Source organism: Microdochium trichocladiopsis (genome assembly GCF_020744255.1).
Source record: "Microdochium trichocladiopsis strain MPI-CAGE-CH-0230 chromosome Unknown B0I36scaffold_3, whole genome shotgun sequence".
NCBI classification, from domain to species: Eukaryota; Fungi; Ascomycota; class Sordariomycetes; order Xylariales; family Microdochiaceae; genus Microdochium; species Microdochium trichocladiopsis.
In genome coordinates this window covers 3120959-3144993 of record NW_025763546.1, presented here as the reverse complement: position 1 = coordinate 3144993, position 24035 = coordinate 3120959, and the positions used below count along the sequence as shown (strand labels likewise).

General features: G+C 56.7%; 7 protein-coding genes across 7 annotated transcripts; 4 read left to right on the top strand and 3 right to left on the bottom strand.

Annotated features, from left to right (window-relative positions):
- Nucleotides 1–1190: 1190 nt before the first annotated feature.
- Nucleotides 1191–3057, bottom strand: B0I36DRAFT_264722 (uncharacterized protein). Its single transcript, XM_046151190.1, has 3 exons — nt 2601–3057; nt 1963–2527; nt 1191–1903 (listed from the first exon to the last, which is right to left on the bottom strand). Exons 1-3 carry the CDS (start codon nt 2847–2849, stop codon nt 1446–1448), a joined length of 1272 nt encoding a protein of 423 aa, XP_046015652.1. The 5' UTR covers nt 2850–3057; the 3' UTR covers nt 1191–1445.
- A 198-nt stretch (nt 3058–3255) lies between these two features.
- B0I36DRAFT_318591 (SPOC like C-terminal domain-containing protein) lies at nt 3256–5833 on the top strand. Its single transcript, XM_046153314.1, has 4 exons — nt 3256–3568; nt 3625–4236; nt 4295–5255; nt 5310–5833. The coding sequence occupies exons 1-4, from the start codon at nt 3503–3505 to the stop codon at nt 5627–5629; spliced, it is 1959 nt and encodes a 652-aa protein (XP_046015651.1). The 5' UTR covers nt 3256–3502; the 3' UTR covers nt 5630–5833.
- A 531-nt stretch (nt 5834–6364) lies between these two features.
- On the top strand, nt 6365–9472 carry B0I36DRAFT_360902 (uncharacterized protein; the record flags this gene model as incomplete). Its single annotated transcript, XM_046158407.1, has 3 exons — nt 6365–6884; nt 6947–8239; nt 8364–9472. The coding sequence occupies 3 exons, from the start codon at nt 6365–6367 to the stop codon at nt 9470–9472; spliced, it is 2922 nt and encodes a 973-aa protein (XP_046015650.1).
- Nucleotides 9473–10647: 1175 nt separating this feature from the next.
- On the top strand, nt 10648–12986 carry B0I36DRAFT_318586 (major facilitator superfamily domain-containing protein). Its single transcript, XM_046153313.1, has one exon. The coding sequence runs from the start codon at nt 10938–10940 to the stop codon at nt 12630–12632; it is 1695 nt and encodes a 564-aa protein (XP_046015649.1). The 5' UTR covers nt 10648–10937; the 3' UTR covers nt 12633–12986.
- Nucleotides 12987–13089: 103 nt separating this feature from the next.
- On the bottom strand, nt 13090–15011 carry B0I36DRAFT_429643 (uncharacterized protein). Its single transcript, XM_046162504.1, has 2 exons — nt 14889–15011; nt 13090–14827 (listed from the first exon to the last, which is right to left on the bottom strand). Exon 2 carries the CDS (start codon nt 14678–14680, stop codon nt 13238–13240), a length of 1443 nt encoding a protein of 480 aa, XP_046015648.1. The 5' UTR covers nt 14681–14827; nt 14889–15011; the 3' UTR covers nt 13090–13237.
- Nucleotides 15012–16287: 1276 nt separating this feature from the next.
- On the top strand, nt 16288–17160 carry B0I36DRAFT_347307 (SGNH hydrolase-type esterase domain-containing protein; the record flags this gene model as incomplete). The annotated part of the gene is made up of 1 exon (XM_046156558.1): nt 16288–17160. The coding sequence occupies one exon, from the start codon at nt 16288–16290 to the stop codon at nt 17158–17160; it is 873 nt and encodes a 290-aa protein (XP_046015647.1).
- A 488-nt stretch (nt 17161–17648) lies between these two features.
- On the bottom strand, nt 17649–24009 carry B0I36DRAFT_239920 (putative fatty acid synthase subunit beta; the record flags this gene model as incomplete). Its single annotated transcript, XM_046149725.1, has 2 exons — nt 17649–18757; nt 18816–24009. The coding sequence occupies 2 exons, from the start codon at nt 24007–24009 to the stop codon at nt 17649–17651; spliced, it is 6303 nt and encodes a 2100-aa protein (XP_046015646.1).
- Between the last annotated feature and the right edge of the window lie 26 nt (nt 24010–24035).

Here is a 24035-nt window from a genome sequence, read left to right as displayed (position 1 = left end):
GTTGCTGCTCTCGCAAGCTGGTGCTCACAATCGCCCTGCGTAGATGCACACACCGGGCGGGAAGCAGGGAGCGCGTGAGCAGACCACAGAGGTTGATCGAGTAGAGGTTTTGGGAGTTGTCCAGGGAAGACAGAGCGCAGCCAGCCGGGCGAGTCGCAGATGTGAAACTCGGATGGATTGGGTAATCCTGACGCGCGGGCGATGCGGGCGTGGCATCAATGGCAGGGAGGGCAGCAGGCTTCGGGGCGTTCCTTCTATTCTGGTGGTGGGCCGGAATCGTTATCTGGGAATCCCATTTGGCAGCTCGTCAAGCTTCGTCGACAGGCAGGCAGGGCCCCACGTCGGCGTGCGCGTGGAGAGGCACAGAGCAGGGATCGGCCCAGCCAGCTTCTTCTTCTTCCTCCTCCACTCTCCCTGATGATTGAAAAGCAAGCAAGAGTGGATGTGGAGAGCTTCGGACCACCCGCCTTAGTTCCGCCGCGTCGGGCGTCTTAGTCCTGGCTAGGGGCATATCTTGCGCCCTCCCAACAGAGGTACCCGAGTCATCGACTTCTTTGTTTTCTCCATGTCAGGATCTGTGTGCGAGACAAGCCCCTCTCGCTACTGGCTCGGACACCACGAAGCGTACTTAGAGTGCTTATCGCCACCAGTGAAGAGCAGCGGTTGGTGGTCACTCATCCGCATCGGCCGCATCATCAAACTAAAACAACAACCACCAAAGACCAGGGACAACACAAGTTGCGTTGCTCCCGGTCTGGTCAATGTCTCATGCCTCGGCATGCTCTCATTGGTACACGACGTGGAAAACTGCCATGTGTCCATCTGGCAACACAACAAGCCCAGACAAGCTGTTCAATACTGATAGTGGATTGGATTGTTTGCACGACGGCTTTGACACCAAGAAAGAAACCTTGTCCTGAACAATCACAAGCCTAAGGTACAAGCTCCAGCCTGCTCTGGCCGGCATCGGTGCTGTACCAGGTCTCCCTTGTGTTCAGGTGCGAACCTTGATTATCAAGCACTTTTCATTCCGCGACATAGCGTGACTGTCTGAATCATAGGGCACGTATTGATTTTCAGAAGAGTTCCGGCCCAGGGACGACAGAGCATGGATCGATGACGGAGTCATCTCGTGGAGCTGCAGCTGCTCCGTGGACTCCGCACAACCAACGAAGCCTGCGAGACCGGGGCGTTGGACCCGGCAAGTGGGGTCCAGTCTGCACAAGCTTACGCCCGTTCCGAGGTCCTGCAACGTGGCTGGCTGTGAAGGCTGCAGGCCAAGACGGACATCCGAAGGCCTCTAACTCCGGCATACACTTGCTTAACGTGCATTGGCCGTGGACATTGAGCCCAACGCGTTCAGAAGGGCAACGCAAATCTGAATCTTTTGTTCTAATCCTTGCAAAAGTGGTATCGAGCTAATGTTACAATATGTTTGCCGCTCCTCAAACGGCAAACGCGTTTTCAGGGCCGGCAAAGAACTTCTTTGACTCGGCGCAGCGCTCGCTCTTGCAGCCAGGACATCGCAAGCCCATCTGGTACGAGCACGCAACACCGCTCTGCAGATGTGTTTTGGCCAGGTCCGCCAGAGCCTCGATGAAGATGGGGTTGCCGTTCAGGCTCTCCACGCGCTTGATGGTGTCTGCGTGGCCCGACTCCCCAATGACTTCCTTGTCCAGTTCGTACAGCGTTTCAATGTGGTCGGACGTGAAGGCGATCGGGATCAATGCCAAATCCGTTTGGCCCTTCTTGACATACTCTTCGACAGACATCTGTGTCTGCGGGCCCAGCCAGGGTTGAGGGCCAACCTGTGACTGCCAGCACAGCCGGTAGGGGTTGGAGAACTTGAGTCTTTGCATGACGGCGTATACCGTCGCGGCGACTTCAGCGGGGTAAGGATCACCTAGAACAAGTTGCAGTCAGCATTGATTCGTCTGTGACCTTAGCATAAGACCGGCATACCTCTGTTGACAACGGACATGGGCAGACTGTGAGCTGAGAACAGCAAGACAACGTCCTTCCGACGCTCTTCGGGGTACGTCTCCAATGTCTTCTCGATGTTCGAGGCGAAAGCCTCAACCAAGCCTGGATGCGCGGGCCATCTGTCAATGACACTCCACTGGATGGCACCAGACCCAGCCTTGCCCTCCATCCGCTGCCGCCACTTCCAGAGCTCATTGAGACTGCTTCCTGTCGTCGAGCAAGAGTATTGCGGGTACTGAGTAAAGGCCACAGCTCTTCCGCCCTTGCCGTTGCCAAACCCGTCGTCCAGCAGCTTCGTGTACATCTCCTCGGTCAGCGGGTGCGCGTAGCGGAAGGCCACGTATGGCTTGTGCGGCGCTGTCTCTGGAGAGATTTTGTCTAGGAGCTTGCACATCTCCGCATTCTGGTACTCGGTCCATTTCCGGATCGGTGAGCCGCCGCCGATTTCCGAGTACTGCTGTTGGATCTTGGGTGTTCTCCGCCGGCCAAGGATGGGACCGATGTAGTTCTGCAAGCGACCGAGGGGGATGAGGTCGCCATCGGCCTATGCCACACGATGCTGTCAGTGTTTGCTAGATCTAGCATGTTTTCGTGGAGATCAGTCTTGGGCGACTTACAAAGAGAGCACTGAGGAAGTCGCCGACTTCGTCGACAGTCGAGGGACCACCCATGTTCAGGAAGACCATGGCGGTTGGGCCCTTGGAGCCGACGGCATTTTGAGTCACTGGCGGTACGGGCGTCGCGAAGGATCTAGACTGGAGGAATTTACTCGAAAGAGCCGGCGCGATGGGCGTTGACGGCCCCGTGAGCGCGGAGGACGCGGCTCTGCGGGATAGCCGGAGAACAGATGGTCTGATTGTCGCCATTGTGGTGGTCGAGTCTGTGAAATGAGCGCGGAGCTTGTAAGGAAAAACTGCAAGCCCGGAGAAATGAGACGTGGTGTGAAAAAGGCGCTAGAAAGCAGAATTGGAATGTCGCAGGAACACTGCTTGTGTCGTGGTCGATCAAATCCGGCCAATTCTACTCGCCCACGGAATGAGACTTTGCCGGCCGGGGTGGAGCTCAACTTTCCCCGATGACAGCATTGTTCTTTGCGATTGAGCATCGCCTCGGCCGCCGCGCAGATCAACTAGCTCCATTACTGGGGTGCTTGGTGAAATTCCGGACACTGGAAATTAGACGAGGCCTGTTTCGGACAGTTCCGGGGACAGCGGCATTGTGCATTGTGGGGAGCGTCTGCCCTGCGCTTCCCCAGTCCACTTCAGGTCACATGAGGACGCGGCTGCCTGCTGTAGTTACGCGACAGGGCAAACGCGCCGGGGTGACGACATCTGCCTGATTCGCGACAACCATCACCAGGCATCTCTGTCCCAAGTGTGAACAAAATAGACATTTCTTCCTACCGGTACAGCTTGCATCGTTGCAATTGAGTGGTTATAAGCTGATAGACCACTATTCACTGAACACCGACACCCTCTTCCAAAGCTGGACTCTTGACGATCTGGTATACCCAGTCACAATGGGGGATCGATCTGAGTACGAGAGAAGAGATGAGGAGGAGGAAGAGGAGGAGTTGGGCGAGATGGTAAGAAACCAAACTTGTTGCTCCCAGCCTGCGACACTTGCTAATAGCGTCGCCAGGACTACAAAGCTCAGAAAGATGCCTTGATCTTCGCCATAGACGTCAGCAGCTCCATGCTGCAAGTCCCGCCTCACTCAGACGATAAGAAAGCGGACAAGGACTCGGCTGTACTTGCAGCCTTGAAATGTGCAAATCAGCTGATGCAGCAGCGCATCATATCCAATCCCAAAGACATGATGGGCATAATGTTCTTTGGCACGGAGGGGACCAAGTTCCGCGAAGGCGACGGCCATCAGAGTGCACTGGGCTACCCGCACTGCTATGTCTACACTGACCTCGACATCCCTTCTGCCGAGGATGTCAAGGCGCTGAAGGCCTTGCTGGAAGACGATAGCGAGGAAGCCTCCGAGATCCTGGTTCCGGCTAAGGAGCAAGTCAGCATGTCATCCGTGTTGTTCTGTGCTAATCAGATCTTCACGACGAAAGCGCCCAACTTTGGTTCGCGGCGGCTGTTCATCATCACGGACAATGATGATCCACATGCCAATGACAAGAAATCGAAGGAGGCCGCAGCGACCCGGGCAAAGGATCTGTATGATCTAGGAGTGACAATAGACCTTTTCGCTATCACGCGAGGAGACAACAAATTTGACTTGACCAAATTTTACGATGTCAGTGCAAAGGACAGTTTGCTGAAGCTCGGGGTAAAAAACTGACAATGACTTGCAGGATATCATCTACCGAGATCCGACGTCAGACGAGACGAGCTCCTATCGAGTGTCAAAGGCGACATCGGGCGATGGCATCACCTTGATGAACTCTTTGGTCTCTAACATCAACTCAAAGCAGACTCCCAAGCGTGCCTACTTCTCAAACATGCCTTTCGAGCTCGGCCCAGGCTTGACAATATCCGTAAAAGGCTACATCATTCTTCAAAAACAAATGCCTGCAAGAAGTTGCTATGTTTGGCTCGACGATGAGAAAGCCCAGATAGCTGTCGGTGAGACAGCCCGGATCGCGGAAGACAGCGCTCGCACAGTTGAAACTGGCGAGGTCAAGAAGGCTTACAAGTTCGGTGGGGAGTACGTATACTTCAGCGAAGAGGAGCAGGGCTCCATCAAGCAGTTTGGAGGTGCGGTCATACGAGTTATTGGTTTCAAGAACCGGTCACTGCTCAAATTCTGGCACGCTGTGAAGAAGTCGACATTCATCTTCCCGAGTGAAGAGGGCTTTGTTGGCTCCACCAGGGTGTTCTCAGCTCTGTGGGCGAAGCTACTCAAATCCGACAAGATCGGAATTGCTTGGCACATCGCCAGGAAGAACGGCAACCCTCAACTCGTCGCGATCGTGCCATCAAGAGGACCCTCCGCTGAGCCGTCTGGGATTGAGGCTATTCCTGCAGGCCTATGGCTCGTTCCAATTCCCTTCGCCGACGATGTCCGAGAACCACCAGAAGGCATGACGGGGCGCCTGAAAACGACGCCAGACCTTGCAAACAAGATGCACACGATTATCCGCCAGCTGCAATTACCCGCAGCAAGCTACAACCCGGCGAAATATCCCAATCCGGCCCTTCAATGGCACTACAGAATCCTGCAGGCTCTTGCCCTCGAGGATGAGGTGCCCGAGCAACCCGACGATGCTACTGTGCCGAAGTATCGCGCCATCCACAAGCGCTGTGGCGCCTATAGTAAGTTCTATCCGTGTTGCCTACGCGAAGGATTGTATCTGACCTTTGCGACAGTACAAGAGTGGGCTGCCACTGCAAATGACGTGCTAGGACAAATTCAGGACAGAAAATCCGTCAAGAGAGACCTGCAAGACGACGATGACGAGCCACCACGCGCGAAGAAGTCCAAGGCAGCGGCGACAGGAAGTTCCAAAGGCGGAGATAGTGGTGTGAGCAACGATGCAGTGCTGAAGAGACGGTACAAGGATGGCACACTATCGAAGCTCACTGTGGCAGACCTGAAGACTGTGCTGGTTGAGCGAGGCATAGAAGCGAAGGGTCTAAAAAAGGACCTGGTCGAACGCGTAGAGCAGTGGGCAGAGGAGAACATGTGAAGCCGGCTTGATTCTTCCCAACAAGACGAACAAAAGTAAAACATCTTTCACCAAAAGTGACCGTCTTATGAATGAAAGCAACATGGCATGTGAGGCGAAATTCCTTTGCATTTCGTGCAAACGATATTGTGTCAATGTTCGGTGACTTGAGTTGATGAACAGCAGTGGCAGCCTTAGGCGTGTAAGTGCTTACCTGAAGGTGCTTATTATGATTCCATGATTTGGGGGTCCTTGTTTGACAAGCTCGTGGTACTCGTGCACGGCTTTTAACCGGAGTCAATGTGTTTATCGGTAGAATAGGAATAATGCAGAGAAAATAGGTCTTCCATTTAGAAGCCGATATCGTGAAGCTGTGAATATATATCCATGGTTTACGCAAAGGACCAGGGTGCTGTTGTTAGCCCTGGAGCGTGCCTGGTCATGGCTGCTAGCCTTGCCTTGCCGCACCCCGGGCTGCCACGCTGTGGGTACATCTCTGGAGTAGCCCCCGCCCTCCCAACGTCCAATCGCGGTTGGCGTCAACTCGGCCACACGTGTTTGTGTCTCGTCTCCAACAACTTCTGCAAGCGCTTCGGCCATCGCGACACGGCTGCCGCAACTGCGCCTTGTACCGCCCATACGCTTAGGGACGAAGTCGCGACAGCAGAGTCCCGAGCCTCGAAGTCACAGAGACTTCGGAACCGTCATGCCGACGACGTGATAGCCTTTGCGACTGCGTTCGCCAAACGCCCCAGCATGGACGCCCTCCTTGAGCTTGGGCTGCCTGGCGATGCTCGCGGCCGCAACAACATTGCCTGCCACTCCGTCGACGACCTCCAAAGCCATTTCGACGGCAAGATCCGGGCAAAATGCTCAGAATGGCGCGCCGAGCACGTCTCGGTCACGCGCGAGTTTCAGTACCACGCCATGTTCAACCTCAGCGCAAACGCCGACGACGCGACACACGACCCGGTCATGTTGCTACAGAACGACGGCGCGACAAGGAGGGTTACTGCGGCAGAGGCGATCGAGAAGCAGCCCTCTGATGACCCGGAGCTGCAGAAGGCGATCGCGAAGCACATCATTGGCCGGATCGGTGCCGTGGACGGCACCTCCTGGGTTGCGCGGGAAGTTGGGCGGGCATCGCAAGGCTGGACTTTTACATACATATGCAAGGAGTCTTTGCAGGCATGGACGCGCGCGACCTCGAAGACGCCCAGCAAGTTTGCGATAGGCGAATGGAGTGGCCCTGGAGGGCTTGATAGCGTCAATGCCGGTTAGTCAGACTTCACGGGGTTTGCGACCGCGCCGCTCGGTTTCTAACATATATGTATGTAGTACGCCCGGCTTTCGATTGTCGCGGCACTCTATCGATCGCCTTCTCGAAAGCTAGTCGTGCGATTGTGGTCAAGTACGAGCACACACCACTACATAAGACCGTCGCTCAACTTATGGATCTGCTCGCGCCGGCAACGATTCCACCAGTCTCCGCTAAGACCGGAGCTGCAAATGCGCACCGAACACCGAAGGCGAAGCGACCTCCTCTAGCCGAGGGCGTGGAGAGCACACAGAAGAAGAGGAAACGACCGGCACCAAGTGCGGGAGAAGAAGGGTTAGAAGGGGAAGAGCCGCCTGCACGCAAGAAGAAGCCACGGAAGTCAAAAGTCAAACCGTTGGACTCACAAGCAACTAGCGAGGCGACACCAGCATCACAAGCCGCCGCAGCCACTCAAGATGCACATGCAGGTCCAGCGGCAATCACGACGACTACGGCACCGGCGACGGCGATGGCGATGGCGACGACTTCGCCGCCTGCTCCTAGCTTCACACCGCTCAATGTGCCTCCGGCTGAGGCAGAGCGGCGCAGGGAAGCTGCGATTCGGCTTTTGGCAGGCAAAGGCATCAACCCGTCCACATTGTCAAATGAGCAGCTCAACATTTTCGCAAACCAGGCTCCTTCACTACAAGAGACGTCTTTGGAAATGTTCGCCATGTATGGAGCTGAACGTTTGCGAATCGTTCACCCGAACGACGCCGCGGATAATAACTCTGCAAGTCCAGCTCCGGCAGGTGCCGCACCCATCCCTGCAGCGAACATTGACCCCAGCCTGTCGGGTCCTCAAGCTGCCCCAGAAGATGGCGGCAGTACCAAGGTCTCTATTGGAGACGGGGCCGTTGTTGATGTCGAAGAGAATGGAGTGGTGGGCACAACGACATCGACACTGAAGCCCTCAGGCATTAGGATGACTCGGGGAGCATGTGACAACTGCAAGAGACGAAAAGTCAAATGTACGGAGGAGAGGCCAGAATGCAGCAATTGCGTGTTGACACCGGGCGAACAGTGCTTCTATGCTCCAGCCAAGCCTCGCCGCAAGTCAGAAAAGACTCTGGCAGAAGCCCATTCTGATCAAGAGGCGGAGATGGAGCCAGATCAAGCCGCGAATGGTTCTTCAGTAGGAGCTAACGCTCACGCGACCGGCTTGAACTCTCATGACCAGCAACACAATAACATGACTGCTGTCCCGCAGCCCCAAGCGGCAATGGACCGCCTCGCTTTTCCGCAGCAGCCACTTCCCGAGTTCACCACCGCTCTGGATGCCGTCCAGCAGGCCTTGGGCACCCCGCGCCAGAGTACTGTCACAACTGCGAAGAGCTCTGGTCAACCAAAGCGATCAGGTGCGGCTAGATCTCCGCCAACAACTCAGACGCCGGTGCCGCCGCCGAGATTGTTGGACCATCGCCGAACTCTGCCAAGCGGCCCAGGAGCTCGACAGAAAGGCACTCCGACAAACATGGAGGCTGTGCCACCACGTCAAGCTTCAGTTTTCGCAAAGCAGTCCGCACATGACACCGTCACCCACCATGCTTGCGCAGCAGATAGGGAGCAGACCGAGATCGAGAAAGCCTGCTTCTACCGCAGCCATTCCCAGTCCAGCAGCTCCGCCACAGCAGTCTGCAAACTCTCAAGCCTCTGCGGCGAGGCAGCCCGGCGCCGTGACCAACAGCACTCAATACCGAACCAGCCCTAATCCAATGCCTGCGGAGCCTACCAGATCACAAGGACCGGGGTCTTCGAATTCACATCGCGGATCATCGCAGTCGGTGTACGGAACAACACATCAGGCCACCGGCTCACAGGCATACCCAAGCACCTCAAACACATTAGGCACAGCGACGCAGGACAACTACCAACGATATAACGAGGCGAGGACCGAAAACCATACGTCCTCTTGGAAACCACAGAATTCTGGCAATGGGGCTCACCAGCCCACTGCATATGGCAACAAGCCGAAAGCAACGAAACAAACACCGCCCACGAGCTTATCGCTACCTTCATATGCGAGTGCACAGGCAGACCCATACTCGAAAAGCCCCAGTACTACCACTAGTGCGGCTGCAGCGACCCGGACATATGTAAGCCGTGACCGCAATAACAGCCAGCCTGCGAACAACCGATGGACGGCACAACAGTCGTCAGCATCACAAGCCCATACATCATACAACTACGGTCTGCCAAGTAACGAGACATCGACTGCCTATGGGGTCGACAATATGATGCCAGAGGGCAACTCCGGCATCAGCAATACCTACAATTCGAATCAGTCGACCTATGGCAGCTACGGCAACCAACAGATGGCAAACGCGAACGACAACCACTCACAACAAAACTGGTATGGCATGACTTCGGGTAACAATCGCACTTCGACTGCTTATGGGACGAGCTCGACGAACGCCAACTCGGTGCCGACATACCAGGGAAACACACAGCGGTCTAGCAATGTGTCTGGCTACAGCGGCCACGTCTATGACCAGACGAGCGATCAGAGCATTTATGATTTGTTCCAGAACAACCGTCAGCATTGAGCCCTGGAGAACGCGTAATGTAGACAAAGGATAGGACGATGTTGTAGAAAGTGCTCGTTATGGTATGGTAATTTCCGGGACAATTCATGATTCCCCTGGACTCTTCCCTGTTTCATGATTCCCCTTGGTAGTTCTGGCGTTGAGGCACAGGATAAGGTAGAATACTCTTCACAAATACAAGGCCTTCTGTTATGTCTCTGCAACTTGAAGCGTGTTTCAGAGAGCAAAACCGTCTTTTCTATGCACGTTACCAGGTACTGTAAGCATGCCAATCCCTGTACAACTCGGCAAATGGTGATTGTGCCCGTCCATCAAGCACGAATTTGCGTTCGAAGGACCAAGCTTTTGCCATGTTGACCCAATCCCATCACGCCGGCCCTTTGTTGAAACGGACACGGAAAGTCCTTTGTTCACCGCAACGACAGGATGCAGGAAGAAAGCAATGACGAATGGCCGGGGAGACCGCCGGACAGCGCACTGGGCGTTGAGTTGCCATTACGTAACAGAGTGGAACTCGAGGTCCGTGTTCTCGGAGTGTAGTTTCCAGGAGTTGGATCTTTGGCCGCAGTAGCCTATGGTAGCGTGTCGAGCTTGCACTGAACTGCTGGTCGTCGTAGGGCGCGACCTGTGATCCTCCACTGGCAAGACTCCTCCTATTGGCTGCATCACGAGTGAGAGGGGGAAGGTTTGCCAGAGCTATTGGGAGACAGCGCCAGTCTCGTTAGGAACGAATGTCTGTCTCTCTGCATTGCCAAAAATTTTGGCGTATTCAACTCAGAAAAGTCGTCCCTCCCTTCTCTCACAGATAAGACTGTGAGTGTCAAGATTGAGAGGCAACAGGACTGGAAGCCGACTCGCTTGGTGCATGCCGACCCCAACCTTCGGGTTGCCCAGCCGGCCACCACCACCTTCAGCCTCAAAGCTCAAAGGGGGAGCCTGGCTGTGGTTGCATTGGGCCGGGCGGGCACCGGAGCCGGCCGACCGCGCCAAGGATTTCTCTTCCTTTTTTTCCTTTTTTCCCGTCTTTCTTCCTCGGGCGGCCCCACAATCTGGACGGCCCCGCTGAGGCGCGTGGGGAAATCCAGCAGGCCCGACCAGACCACGCTTGGCCGGGCAGATATAAAGAGCCTCGTCTTTTTCCTTCGTTCCTGCTCCAACAGTTTAGCCTTGATTTTGCAACACTCTAGGCTTGAGCCGACAACCACTTTTTCCTCCTGGCTGGTGCTTTGTCACACGCAACAAAAGAGTTGGTGTGCTACTTCTGTCCTCGTCGAGACTTACATCAAAGTTTCTTCCGAGCCGGGCAACGAAGGGCCAACGAAGGAGATTCTTGCTCTCGAATCGTTCGAGCATCCTCTCCAATAGCGTCCAAAATCCATATCTCTAATCCTTGTTTCTCCCCCTCCTGCCACATCCTCTCTGATGAGCAACCGGTAGACAAAGGAGAGCGAGGGCAAGAAACCTTATGACACAACGGCCCGACCATGCAGATGACAGCTGCTCCGTGAACCAAACTGTCCCGGCGGGCTCGCGTGTCGTCGAGGCACCGCCGGCGTTAGTCCCCGATCACATCCCCCCTGCATCGTCGTCTCTGCCTCTTCCTGAGCAGAGCAACAATGCCAACAACAACAACCGTAGTGGCACTTCTCGTGCTGCCGCTGCTGTAGAGCATGATGCTCCCCTGGGTAGCCCCCGCGCGGTGACGGCCCCCAGCAGCGACAACGAGAAGGCTGCCCCTGCCGACCAAGTCCAGCCACATGCCGCTGCTGGCAACACCGCCGACAACAGCAATGGCGACGACGACTTCCCCGAGGGCGGCCTCGAGGCCTGGCTCGTGGTGTTTGGCTCCTTCTGCGCAATGATCTCCGTCTACGGGCTCATCAACTCGGCCGCCATCTTCGAGTCGTACTTTTCCAACAACCAGCTCAAGGGCTACGACAGCTCGACCATTGGCTGGATCTTCAGCGTGTACCTCTTCCTCGTCTTCTTCGCAGGCATCCAGGCTGGCCCCATCTTTGACGCCTACGGCCCGCGTTGGCTTGTGGCTGTTGGCAGCATCATGGTCGTAGCCAGCCAAATGCTCCTCAGCGTCTCGACTGAGTACTACCAGATCCTCCTGACCTACTCGGTCCTTGGCGGCCTGGGTGGTGCGCTGCTCAACGTCCCCGCATACGGCGTCATCGCGCACTTTTTCAAGGCCCGCCGCGGCCTGGCTACGGGTATGGCGGCCACCAGCGGCTCCATTGGCGGCATCGCGTTCCCCTTCTTGTTCCAGGCTACTTTCCCCCGCTTGGGCTTTGGCTGGAGCACGCGGATCAGCGGCTTCATCCTGCTTGCGCTCGCGGTGCCGGCCAACTTGCTTGTGCGGTCGCGCCTCACGCCGACAAAGAAGAAGCTCAAACTTCAGCAGCAGCAGCAGCAAGACGTCACCGAGCAGGGGACCGTCACTGCCGTGACCGCTGGCCCCCCGTCAACCAAGAGCAGCGTGATGCCCGACTGGAGCCTCTTCAAGGATTCCAAGTATCTCCTCTGCTGCCTCGGCCTGTGGTTCATGGAATGGGGCATCTTCATCCCGCTGACCTTTATCGTGTCCTACGCGGCGGACCACAAGGCCTCATCGTCCTCGTCCTCGCATAACGACACTGCAGGCCCGGCGTACACCCTCCTCGCCCTGCTCAACGTCGGCTCCTTCTTCGGCCGCTTCCTCCCCGGCTTCCTCGCCGACAAGGTCGGGCGCTTCAACGTCATCGTGGTGACCAACGGCCTCTGCGCCGCCACCATCCTCGGCCTCTGGCTCCCCGTCGCCTGGGTCCCCGCCGGCCCCGGCGCCGACGCCCTCCTCATCGTCTTTGTCATCGTCTTCGGCTTCATGTCGGGCAGCAACCTGGGCCTGTTCCCCGTCTGCATCGGGCAGCTGTGCGAGGCCCGCGACTACGGCCGCTTCTACTCGACCGCCCTGATGCTCGGCAGCTTCGGCACGCTCACTAGCGTCCCCATCGGCGGCGCGTTGCTCAGCGTCGGCGGCGGCGGCGGCGCGGCGAGCGAGCAAGGATGGAACGCGCTCATCGTGTTCGCCGCGCTGTCGTACTTTATCGCCATGAGCTGCTTTCTCGCGGCGCGGGTCCTGGCGACGAGTTGGCGGGTCAAGGAGGTCTTCTGAGCAGGCCAGGAGCAGGGTGGTTTGAGACTTTTGTGACTTTTGTGTGTGCGCGTCCTCGGACCCGGGCATCATTGTTCAAACAGGCTGGACGATTGGTGCTGAGACGGGGGTTGAAGAAACCGGCTTGTGCAGAGAAAACAAGGCCCTCGTGGCTTTGTGTGGAGAGAGAGTCTATTCAGGAGGCGAGCTTATTGTTGCGTGGTGGCGGTTTGGGGAGGAAAGAAATAAATACGAGAACGGGATCTGAAGACTGGCCATATTCAAATACGATCACACAGATTATTTCGCACCCGCCATGATGTTACTGCCATATTGTGATCATTTATGTCCTAAGTGCTCAATATTAAAGACCAGAGACAAACTAAAGTACGTGTGGGCAGGCTCTCGTTAGTTTTAACAGCGATTTTGTTCTATGACGAGCTCCGCAATCGGCGGTCTGAAGAGACTAACAAAGTTGTCGCTGGCTCCTGCCAATTATTTCTCTGTGCCTGATTTATTTCAACTACCTAAATACCCTGACGCTGGCTGTGTACAAATTTCCATTTTTGAGTCGGACAAAATCAGGAAAAACTTTCATGACCTAGAGGCTTGTTGCCACAATGTCGCTACTTCTTCTCATGCACAAGTCTGCCCTTGACCCAGACCCTGCTGGTATTTCTGTCGTCGCCGTTGTACAACCACTTGGCGATGCGCTCCTCCCAGGTCTCCCAGCCAAACACGTCGACATTGCCGCCATACTCGCTGCCAACACCATCCTCCGCCTCCGGCACGGCATTGAGCTTGATAAGCTGCGCATCCCACTCCTTGCCGACGTCAAAGCCACCTATCCTGTCCTGCAGCCCGACAACTTCTGCGCCACCTCTGGTCGCCAGATGGAGGACCTCCTCGACACTGAGCTTGACTTTGTTGCGCTCCTCGTCCGTGGCGTTCTCCGGCCACTTGACCCCTGGCATCGCCAGGTGATTCGACACCAAGCTGGCCAGCCTCGCCGCTTCTAGTATACTGGGGCTGTATCCTCCGCTCATGTCCGTTCCCAGGCCGACGCTGATGCCCTTCTCCAGAAGCCAGCGGACTCGCGCCTCGCCACTGGTGATGGAGCTGTTTGAGCACGGGCAGTGTGCCACCTTGGACTGCCGCTGCGAGATAAGGTCGGCTTCTGACTCTGACAAGTGGATGGCGTGTGCGAGAATCGTCTTGTCCGTTAGCAACCCGTGCTGGTCGTAGACGTCCGTGTAGGTCTCAATGCCTGGGAACTGCTGCTTGACCAGATTGATCTCGTTGTTGTTCTCGGAGATGTGCGTTTGTACAGGCAAGGCAGTCTCCTTTTGCAGCTCGCCGAGAGCAGTCATGGTTTGGCCTGAGCAGGATGGAGCAAAGCGTGGCGTGATGATCGGCGTGATGAGGGCATACTCTGGGTCTACAGACTGGATATGATTTATGACTTCCCGGGTGCGAGACACGGACTGCTCGGGCGACTCGTCGAGATAGTGGTCAGGTGCTAGCTGGTCCATGCAGACGCGCCCTACAAACGCCCGCTGCCCCATGGACAGGCAAAGATCCGCCAGTAAGTTTGTGGCCGGGACATGGATTGTGGCAAAGTACGAGGCGGTTGTCGTGCCGTGGGAAAGCGATTTGCGGATGCATTGGGAGTAGACCCTCCTGGCCTTGGAGAGGCACGCCATGGACGACTCCATCGGGAAGGTGTAGGTATTGAGCCAGTCGAGCAGTGTTGACTTGCCAAATATGCCGACATTGGGGTACTGTGGTGCGTGGACGTGCGTGTCTATGAAGCCAGGGAAGAAGAACTGGCCATCCTGGGCCGTCGTGATGGTGACGCTATCCAAAGCCCAGCCAAGCTGTGGGAGGAGGGTCTGCTCTGCAGTGTCACGGTCGCAGTCCTGCTTGACGGCCACGATCTTGCCTGAGCTGTTGACACATATGGCCGTGTTGTGCAGGTATTGGAGCTGGCCAAGAGCGACACTGTGGATGAAGGAGCCCAGGAAGAGCTGGTTGGGAGAAGACGACGACATGGTGGCACTTTCTGCCATGCAGGACTCTATCTGGACCACCGACTTGAGGATTCCTGTGCAGCTGGATGGCGTGCCCAAGACTCAATGGTTTAGTCACTGTCTTGTCACGGACCAGTAGAGGCGAGCTTGATTATATGGTGGCTTGGAAATGAAGAGGTGGTTGTGCTGATGGGGTGTTAGTATCGAAGTTCAGGTGTAGGCTCTCGGCTCTCGATCTTGTGCTTACAGTGCCAAATGGAAAAAAGCTGCGAGGATTGTTCGAAGAGGCGAAACAGACCAGAAGCTCCAGGGCGAGCCGGTTGAGAAGCGACGATGTGTCTCCCTATATATCTACAGGAGGTCCTGGTGGTTATCGGGGAACGGCGACAGTGGACGGGCTGGCCATTGCTAGGCGTGGCGGGGCCCCCAACCGGCGGAGATCGGAGGCTTGTGGGGGGCCGCATTCTAGTGGGACAGCGCTGTACCTGGTCCCTGAACTGAACCGCGGGGCTCCTGGGCTGTCTTTGGCGTGTCACAAGGCGGCGTGGACAGAGTCTTGATGGCCCAGTCGGGAGTTTTGGAAGGTGTCTTGATGCCATGCTGTGCCTGAGGCAGCACACTCGGTGGCATTGCTGTCTCCAGCGCTTCCATGTAGTCACCTCACTGCAGAACATGGAAGGCACCTTGCACACATGCACGCCCCTTGCAGCACTTGATCTGCCTGTGCAACAGCACGGGGCCTTGCACGTGCAGGCAGACCTCACTCAGACCGTCCAGGTCCAAGTCATGTAGATCAAACTCACATGGCATTATTACATTGTATTGCATCGCATTCTCTCTGTCCATACTGTAGACATAATCACCACTACCAACCAGAATGCCGTCACTTATCAGCAGCTCAGCCCGTTGGATGCGCACCCAAACTCTCTGTGCTATGGCATGGCTAGCCAGCTCCAAACCCCCCACCCCAGCGCTGGTGGCCGCCAATATCCATTTGCGGGGCCCGGCGAGATCCGGCTCCCGCGCGGGCGCTTCAGCCTCAAGCGTCTTGCTTGTTGAGCGGATGGCATAGTTATCCCTAAACCAGACAAAACCCACCGCAAGCCAGAGTTTCCCTGTGCTCATATCAGAACGAGCCTCGAATATTCTGCACGCAGGGCTGCAAACATGACACACAAGATTGCTTAGCATGGAAATTCTTATGACAGGCGACCACGCTGCTCAGCTGGTTCCCACCCAACATCCAAGGATTAATTAGATGGAATCCATTGGGTGCTTTGTCAAGTGACTTGTCCCAGGCTACGAGTCGACCTCGTCCGCCCATCCTCCCCAAACAAGACACACAGAGCACGACTGCATGTACTCAGACATCTCCAGAGCCTCCCACTTGTGCTCGGAACAGGCGACAAATAGCAGACCGAGTCGGAGCAGCACAAGAGACGGCTGACGAGGCCGGCATGGTTCATACATGTCTGCCTAGCTCAGACCCAGCAAGGCCGCGTGGGCAGCACACACTTATATCATCACCTCATCCAGCCGCCAGGTTGGATCTGACAGGACAACTGCAACGCCGCCTGAGCCCAACATCGTGAGATGCAATTGTCTGTCCAGTAGAACGAACGCACGACTGCATCACAGTCGCCGCCATGCCCCTTCATCTCGCCTCTGTCGGCTCCTCCTTCGCCTCCGGGCCCGGCATCCCGCCCGTCGCCAACAAGCACGCCGGCAGATCCGCCGTCAACTACGGCGCCCTGCTCGCAGAGCATATCGGCGCCGCAAAGTTCACAGACCTCACCGTCGCCGGCGCCACCCTGCTCAACCTCACCAGCGATCCCCAGATCGTCGAGGGCGACCCAGGCGATGCCAACGACGACCCGGGCCACACCTTCCCACCCCAGCTCACCCAGCTGCCCGCGGACGCGGACATCGTCCTCGTCCTCGGGGGCGGCAACGACCTCGGCTACATCGGCAACTTCTTCGTCGACGCCGCCCGCGAGCTGCCCTACCTCCGCACCGCAATGGGCCTCCCCGCCAACTCAACCCCAGACGACGTCCCGGACCTGCCACCCCCGCAAGACCACAGGTTCCTCACCGACCCCTTGCAGGCCCTGGCAGGACGCTACGCCGAGATCCTCGACGCCATCCACGCCGCCGCTCCGGGGGCCCACGTGCTCGTGGTCGAGTACCTCGCCATGCTGGGCCCGGAGACGAGGCCCGGGATCGACGTGCCCTTCTCCCCGGCGCAGATGTCGCGACACCAGGAGAGGGCGCGCGTCCTCGAGCAAGCCACCCGGCTGGCCCTCTCCGAGGGAGGCGAGGCCCGCGACCAGTGGTGCTCCCTCGTGCCCGTGACCGAGCTCAGCAGAGCGCGGCACGCCATCGGGTCCCCCGAGCCCTGGGTCTCGGCCATCTCACCCGAGCTCGTCGAGACGATGGGCGCCTTTCATCCCAATGCTCAGGGCATGGTCGCTGTCGAGAAGCTGGTGTATCAGAAGCTGGTCGAGCTGGGCAAGATATAGACAAAAAGAGGGCAAATCGGGCAACCAAGAAATCAGATAGATGATGCCATGCTTGAATAAAGGACTTGTGACTTCAGTTTCACAATTGCGCGTTGACACAAAAGCGTGGCAAATGGGTCACATGAGCCAGGTCACAAGATACAGCAATGGTGGATGTCTAGAAATATTCCACTGCGATAAAAACCATTCTATCTTTGATAGTTGTGACAATAAACTCGAGCAAAAAAATGCTGCAAACAGTACAAGCAAGCGACTCTCATAATCAATGCTTGTGAACCAGGACCACCCGGAAACTCCCAAAAGAAAAGCTCAAAAATGCTCTGCGCAACTTGTAAGAGACAAGGCATAAACATATAGGATGGCGCACCAGCCGAGAACCACAATGCGCAATATCTCATAAAATCTCGTACATGCATCATTTTCCGGCTCCGTTTTCTCTTTTGCCGTTCTTCCACCGCATTAAAAATCATGTATATACATGACCGGGCTTAGTTACCCTCAACCTTGACGTACGAGTCGTCGCTACCACCGACAGACGAGCCGTTAGGCTCGTCTTGGTACTTCTCCCAGTTCTCAAGGATGGCAGCAATCCTGGGTGAGTTGGTAAGGTTGTAAACCTCTTGGAAGTACTCCTTCGTGAGCTCAAATGGTCGGGCAGTGACATTGGGGATGTACTTTCCGACCAGGAGAGCAGGGTTGATGGCAGTCTTGTTGATCTTCTTGAGCAGGAAAGACCGGAAGGGCTTGACTCCAGAGCGCAAGAAGGTAGAGTGGAAGGGCACATCGATACCCTTGAGCGGGATTGTAGCAAAGCCACGCTGGAGGTCAATAGGCTTGGGCTTGGCCTCAGTCTGGGCTGCGGCTCCCTTGACAATCTCCAGCAGGTGAGCCTTGACATCCTCGGGGCTCAGCTCCTTGGTAAGCTGAGCAATGTCAACCTTCTGAGCCTTGACAATGTTGAGAACGTTCGTCAGGGTATCGAGGGCGCGCAGGTCGCCAGCGCAGACGTACTGCTGGTTGGCAACGTTGAGGTTGACAATCTCAAGAAGCCATCCAGTTGCCTCCGCAATGTTGGCAACCACGAAGCGCAGAGCCTCCTCGTTGAAGGTCTTGGAGATGCGGCTAGGGTTGACGGCGCACATCGAGTAGTTAGAGCGTCCCTGCTCGTCACGCTCGACGGCGACCTGCATGGTCAGACCACGATAGAACACGACAGAGACGAGAGACTCGATGGGCATGACCTCGGCCATGGAGGCAAGCGCAGAGTACTCTCCGAGAGAGTGACCGGCGTACGTGCTCTCGCGTGGGACAAGACCCTTGGCCTTGATGTCCTCGAAGCCAGCCTTCTCCATGAGGGTCAAGGCAGGCTGGGTGAACTGCGTAGCAGACAGAAGACCAGTAGGAGACTTGTAGGTGTAGGACGTCGTCTTGGCATCGATGCCCTTAAAGATGCGCTCGGACTTGACTGTGCCGTCAGCAGCGACGGTCTCGAAAGTCATGGTCATGTAGTTCTCGCGGATAGCCTTGCCGCGAGGGCCACCAAAGTGCACGGTGAGCTCCTTGGGGTTGTTCTTGACAATGTTCAGAATGGAGAAGCCTGTGAGAGTGTTAGTAGGTCGCGGAAACACGGTGCGGGAGTTTCGTATATAACGTACCATAGTTGTCAAGCAGGAACTTGTCAGCACGATCCCAGACCTCCTTGGCGACAGCACTGTTGTTGTACAATTCCATACCCATGCCTTGCTCCTGAGAACCTTGGCCGGTGAAGACGTAAGTGGTCACGGGCTGATCAACCTCGGCCGTGCCAAGCAGAACCTTCTCCTCGGTCTCGGCGTTGCTGGCTTCGACCTTGACGATCTTGCGACCACCAACCATACCGACGTGCTGCAGTCTGACCTGGATGTCATCGTTGGGCAGGACCATGCCGACGAGCGAGGCGTGGAAGCTACGAACGCGGCCGACGTTGTTCTCAGCAGCCCACGTCTCAACCAAGCTGCGAACGGCAGCACTGGAGTACATGCCGTGGGTGATGGTGCCGGGAAGGTTGGCGTAGCTGGAGAAGACGCGCGAGACGTGGATGGGGTTGTAGTCGCCAGAGACCTTGGCGTAAGTCTCGTTCGACGCAGGGGCCTTGAGCTGGAGTGGCGCCTTGCCGTTGAGTGGAATGGGGTTCTCAAAGTTGACAGGCTGCTCGATAGAAGAGCCGTTGCGCTCAAGGTAGTCAATGACGGGGTTGCCGTGGGAGACACCGGCAACATAGTCGACGCTGGCCACCTGGATGATCTCCTTGGTGGGGAGCTCCAGGAGGACCTGGCCCCTTGTCTCCACACTTCTGAAGACTGTCTTGTTCTTGAACTCGACGAAGCTCTGCAGACGGAAGGTCAGGGTCTGGCCAAGAAGATCCATGTCATTATCAAAGCTGATCCAGTCCTTGGACTTGAGAACAGCGATGTCCTTGGTGGTGGTCAGATGAATCTGCATGGGAGTCTCGATCTTGCGCTGGAAGGTGTTCTCGAAGTCGGTGTAGACACCGCGGTAGAGGAATTGGGAAGTCACCTCCATGACAGCCTGGCCGTCGCGGAAAATCGTGCCACAGACCTCAACCATCTTGCCAGATTCCTGGTTGACGACGGCATTGATCTGAGCAGTGGTCTTGACCTTGTCACCCTTCTTGAGGGGCTCCGCACCAGGCATCATTCTGAAGCCGTTTGACAAGTGGACAAGCTTGAGCAAATCACCATCGATGCGGCGGGGGAAGATCGGCTTGGTGATAGCCTTCCAGCCAACGACGATGGCGAAGTCCATAGGAGCAACCACCTCCTTGCCAGGACGATCGACAAAAGCCTCGCCAGTGTTGCCAACAGCGTGGACGAAGTCGTTGATGGCCTCGCTGGTGATGGTAGTTTCACCACCATCGAACTTGCTAGTGACAGGGGCGTCGAGCTGCAGCTCATCGCCTCCAAACCACGCGCGCCAGTAAAACTCCTTGATGCGGTCGTTGCGGCCTTCCATGACCTCCCGAATGGGTGCATATCCAGCCTCAGGGTGGTAGGTGAAGAGCAGGGGGAGGGCGACAGGCTTGCCAAGAGCATTGGTGTCCTTGATCATGTCGACGTGGATAACGCCCTGGCCATCGCGGTGCACCCGAATAACCTCAGAGTACTGGTTGTGCCGGGGTTGCTCGCGGACAATGATGACAGTCTTGGAGGGATCCTTGGGATACTGGATCTCGACAAAGAGTCCGCGGACAGGAGAGAAGATGCGCTTCAGAGGGTTGGTCTGGAACTTCTGACCCTGAACAATGATGTCAGAGGTGAAGAGAGCATGTCTCCATGACCGCTTGGGTCCAGCCAGAAGAGACATCCAAGCGTCGTCCGCAGGCAGTACAACGGACGGAGCGAGAGACAGGCGGAAAGTGCTCTTCTGCTCATCCTCTGTGATGAAGAGACCATCGATGTCAAGAGCGGTCTCGGTCTCGACGAGCTTGCCACCAAAGTATTCAATGGCAGGGATGGAAGCAGCCTTGCTCTGGTAGAGGTCTGTGGTCAGGCTCTCAATGTGGGCGTGGTGGATGCCGTCCAGAATTTCTTGAATGGGCTCGTCGATCTTGGTCGAGAACCGCACGGCGGCCGGACCTTGGAGAATACATGTGCGGCCAACGTCCTGGTCAATGACGGCGTCCAGGTCCTCAGACTGCCAGAGGGAATCCTTCTTGAACCAGAACTCAAAGTCCCCATCCAAAGCAGGAACGAAGGTAGGGGGCTTCTGACCTCTCCGCTTGCAGAGCATTAGGAAGTGCTGCGAGTCTTGAGCGTTGATGATCTGGTCCTCGGCCTCAGGGTAATGAGACAAAATCTTCTCGACAGTGCCAAAGGGGTCCTCCAGGTCAGAGTAGTTCTGGAGAAGCGAGGACTGTCCTGGGCTGGTAGTGAAGCGCTCCTCGATACGGTGGATGAAGTCACCAACTAGCCTGGTGTAGGAAGGGTCGATCCAGCGAGACTGATGCTTCACGTAGAGCAGCTCGACCATGCGGCGCACGACTTCGGCGTAGGTCATGTCCTCAAGGTCCACGGTCTCGCCAGCCTTGTTCTTTCCAAACCAGACCTTCTGGAAGTCATCGTTGAGCTTCTTGATGATGTGCTCGCGGCCCTTCTTGAGCTCGACAAGGCGCTTCTCCTTGGCCAAGCTGAAGATCTTCTGGTCCATCTCAGCCCAGAAGCGGACACCCCGAGTGGCAAGCTTGTGGATGGGCTCGCCCATCTCGGAGCGGACGGTGATAACTCCACCGGCAGGGCCCTTATATGTCTTCTCCCACTCATCGTCGCCAACGCCAGGCGCGTCAACAATGGCTTGTTTGGCGTTCCTGCTAGTGTGGCACTCCTTGGCAACCATCATGCGGCTGCCGAACATGAGACCATCGAACGGCATGGGAGGGTAGCCATAGGCCTTGGACCATTCACCGGTGAGGTAGGGGTAGGTATCCTCGGCACCACCGAAACCACTTCCGGCGACAAGGATGATGTTCTCAGCTCTGCGGATCCGCCCGTACATCTGAAGGACGGGCTGGTGGAAGTCCTCGAAGGAGTGATGGCCACCACCGCGACCACCGGTCCACTGAAGAATGACCGGGAAGGTGGGGTTCGCGTTGGCGATGTTGATCACAGCCTGGATGGCCTCCATCGAGCCGGGCTTGAAAGCAATGTGCTTGAGACCCAAGGTATCGATGTATTCCTGAGCCACTTCGAGCGACGGGACACCGGCGCCAATAGTGAGACCCTCGATCGGGATGCCTTCGGCCCTGAGGCGACCAATGAGGGGAATCTGCCAGCCCATGGCTCTCGGGTTCACGTAGATAAGGTTGACAGTGATACCACGGCCTGCAGGGATCGCCTTCTCGATCTTGGTGAGAGCCTCAGTCATCGTCTTGGCATTGTAGTAACCTCCACCAGCCAGCTCGATGTGGTAACCTGCGTTCATGGTCGCTGCCACAAAGTCCCAAGGGACCGTGGAAGGAGTCATACCAGCGACCATAAGGGGAGGTGTACCCAACAGCCGACTCATCTTTGTGTCGACGTAGGTGTGGCCGCTGGTAGTCTTGACTAGGCGAGGAGCGTACTCCTTGACCCAGTTCGTCGCATAGATGACAGCGTGTTCCTCGTCACGGTCAAAGAGCTCAGACTTGTAGCCAACGTCCTGGGGGGAACCGTCAATAGTGCCGGCGAGGATGACGCGAACGCCAGTACCCTCCTTGTTGCGGTTGGTGAGGATACCGAGACCGGAGATACCGCCGGGGCCGAAGTCGAGAATGTGAGTCGCATCCTCGAAGACCGTCGCCTTCTCCCAGTTGACTGGATCGCGCGTAATCATGCGCACCAAGGAGGGGACGACATTGCCCTTGGCCTCGCTCCTCAAATCTTCGCCAGTGAAGGTGTTGAACACGGCGATGCCCAGAGACTTCGCGTCAATCTGGACGTCCTTCAGGTCCTCATCGATGAGCTTGGTAGCCTCGGCGAGGTACTTGCTGTGGAATGGCGCGGTGATTGGCAGGAAACGGTTCACGAAACGGACCTTGCGCTCAGTGTGAGGCACGCGAGTCTGGTCCAAGCCGGTTGGAGCCTTGACCTTGCGGAGCTGCAGGTTCAGACCGTACAGTGAAGTCGGCGGGCCAGTAACAACCATGTTCCGCGGGCTGTTGATGAGAGAGATGGCGATGTGGCGGTCCTCAGGGAGGTACTGATTGGTGGCATCAATGTGCTTCTGCACAGCGCTCTGCGGCAGATCACGAATGCTAAGCATGGGCGACGGCTCACCCTCGCCGTTCTCGTCCGAGTCCTTGAGCATGCCAGGAGTCATAGAAGTCCGAGGGAAGACCTGCTGGCTGCGCGCACCGATCCAGAAAAGAATGGTGAGGGCATCCTTGGCCACCTTCTCGAAGGTCTCCCAAGAGTCCGCAGCCGCTACCGCGGCAGCAACGACAATGCCCTGAGAGTGACCAGTGGCGCCCTCCATGCGCTCACGGAGAATGCCAGGGTGGACACCAAGGCCCTTTCCGAGGACCTGGTAGTGGCAAAGCTGCACTAGACCAATCAGTGGCAAGCTCACGGGGGCCGAGATGAGGTAGTCGTCGTTAGGCGTGGTGTCTTTCGACTGCAGCCATGACATGACGTCGAGACCCTTGGCGTACATCTTCTCAGCTCTGGGGTCTGCGGCGAGGCTCTGAAGAAGGTCCGCCGACGAGGTCACAAGCTCGCCTACAAAAGCCGGGTAGGTGTCGTAGAGCTCACGGAGCTCGTCAAAGTACTCAATGATGTTTCCTTGACCGCCAAAGATGCTGTAAAGAGTGGCATCGCCGTCCTCGGCAGCTCTTGTCAGAGCCGACTCCCGGGGCTTGATGGCTCTGTTTGATACGGAGCGGGCAGCGTAGTAGGCTTTTACCACGCCAATCTGCTTTGCCGGGATGCCTGGCAGGCCCTTGGCCAGAACGTGGACATCGTTGCCGCGTAGGAAGGCACGCTCGAACTCGTTCAGAACGAGCTTGAGAACCTCTTCGTACGAGCCATACTCATCATCCTCACCCTCGTCAATCTCATTGGCGACAAAGCCCATGTAGCGACCGAGCAGCTCGGCAACGGAAGAAGGCTCGTCATCCTGGGCGAGCTCGTCTGTCGGCTCAGGAAGACTGGCAGTGAAGCGGTCTTTGAGCTGAGAGGCGTGGAAGTGTAGGTTTGTGGGCACCAAGAACGAGTTCTCGAGGGAGCCGTGTGAGAGAGTCAGAGGGCGGAGGGACGCGGATGTGCGGGGAGTAGAGACTCCGGTCTGAGGACCGGTGCCAGTTCCAGCGCCGTACATGGTGTCGGTGTGGATCTGAGGGTATC

What these genes read in the sequence shown, in the direction of transcription:
- B0I36DRAFT_264722 (XM_046151190.1), bottom strand. Translation starts at nt 2,849, where the DNA reads ATGGCGACAATCAGACCATCTGTTCTCCGGCTATCCCGCAGAGCCGCG. An exon ending in ACTTCCTCAGTGCTCTCTTT is followed by an intron (nt 2,528 to 2,600) that starts GTAAGTCGCCCA and finishes CGTGTGGCATAG; the next exon opens with GCCGATGGCGACCTCATCCC. An exon ending in CATGTCCGTTGTCAACAGAG is followed by an intron (nt 1,904 to 1,962) that starts GTATGCCGGTCT and finishes AACTTGTTCTAG; the next exon opens with GTGATCCTTACCCCGCTGAA.
- B0I36DRAFT_429643 (XM_046162504.1), bottom strand. Translation starts at nt 14,680, where the DNA reads ATGGCAGAAAGTGCCACCATGTCGTCGTCTTCTCCCAACCAGCTCTTC.
- B0I36DRAFT_318586 (XM_046153313.1), top strand. Translation starts at nt 10,938, where the DNA reads ATGACACAACGGCCCGACCATGCAGATGACAGCTGCTCCGTGAACCAA.
- B0I36DRAFT_318591 (XM_046153314.1), top strand. Translation starts at nt 3,503, where the DNA reads ATGGGGGATCGATCTGAGTACGAGAGAAGAGATGAGGAGGAGGAAGAG. An exon ending in AGGAGGAGTTGGGCGAGATG is followed by an intron (nt 3,569 to 3,624) that starts GTAAGAAACCAA and finishes TAGCGTCGCCAG; the next exon opens with GACTACAAAGCTCAGAAAGA. An exon ending in ACTTGACCAAATTTTACGAT is followed by an intron (nt 4,237 to 4,294) that starts GTCAGTGCAAAG and finishes AATGACTTGCAG; the next exon opens with GATATCATCTACCGAGATCC.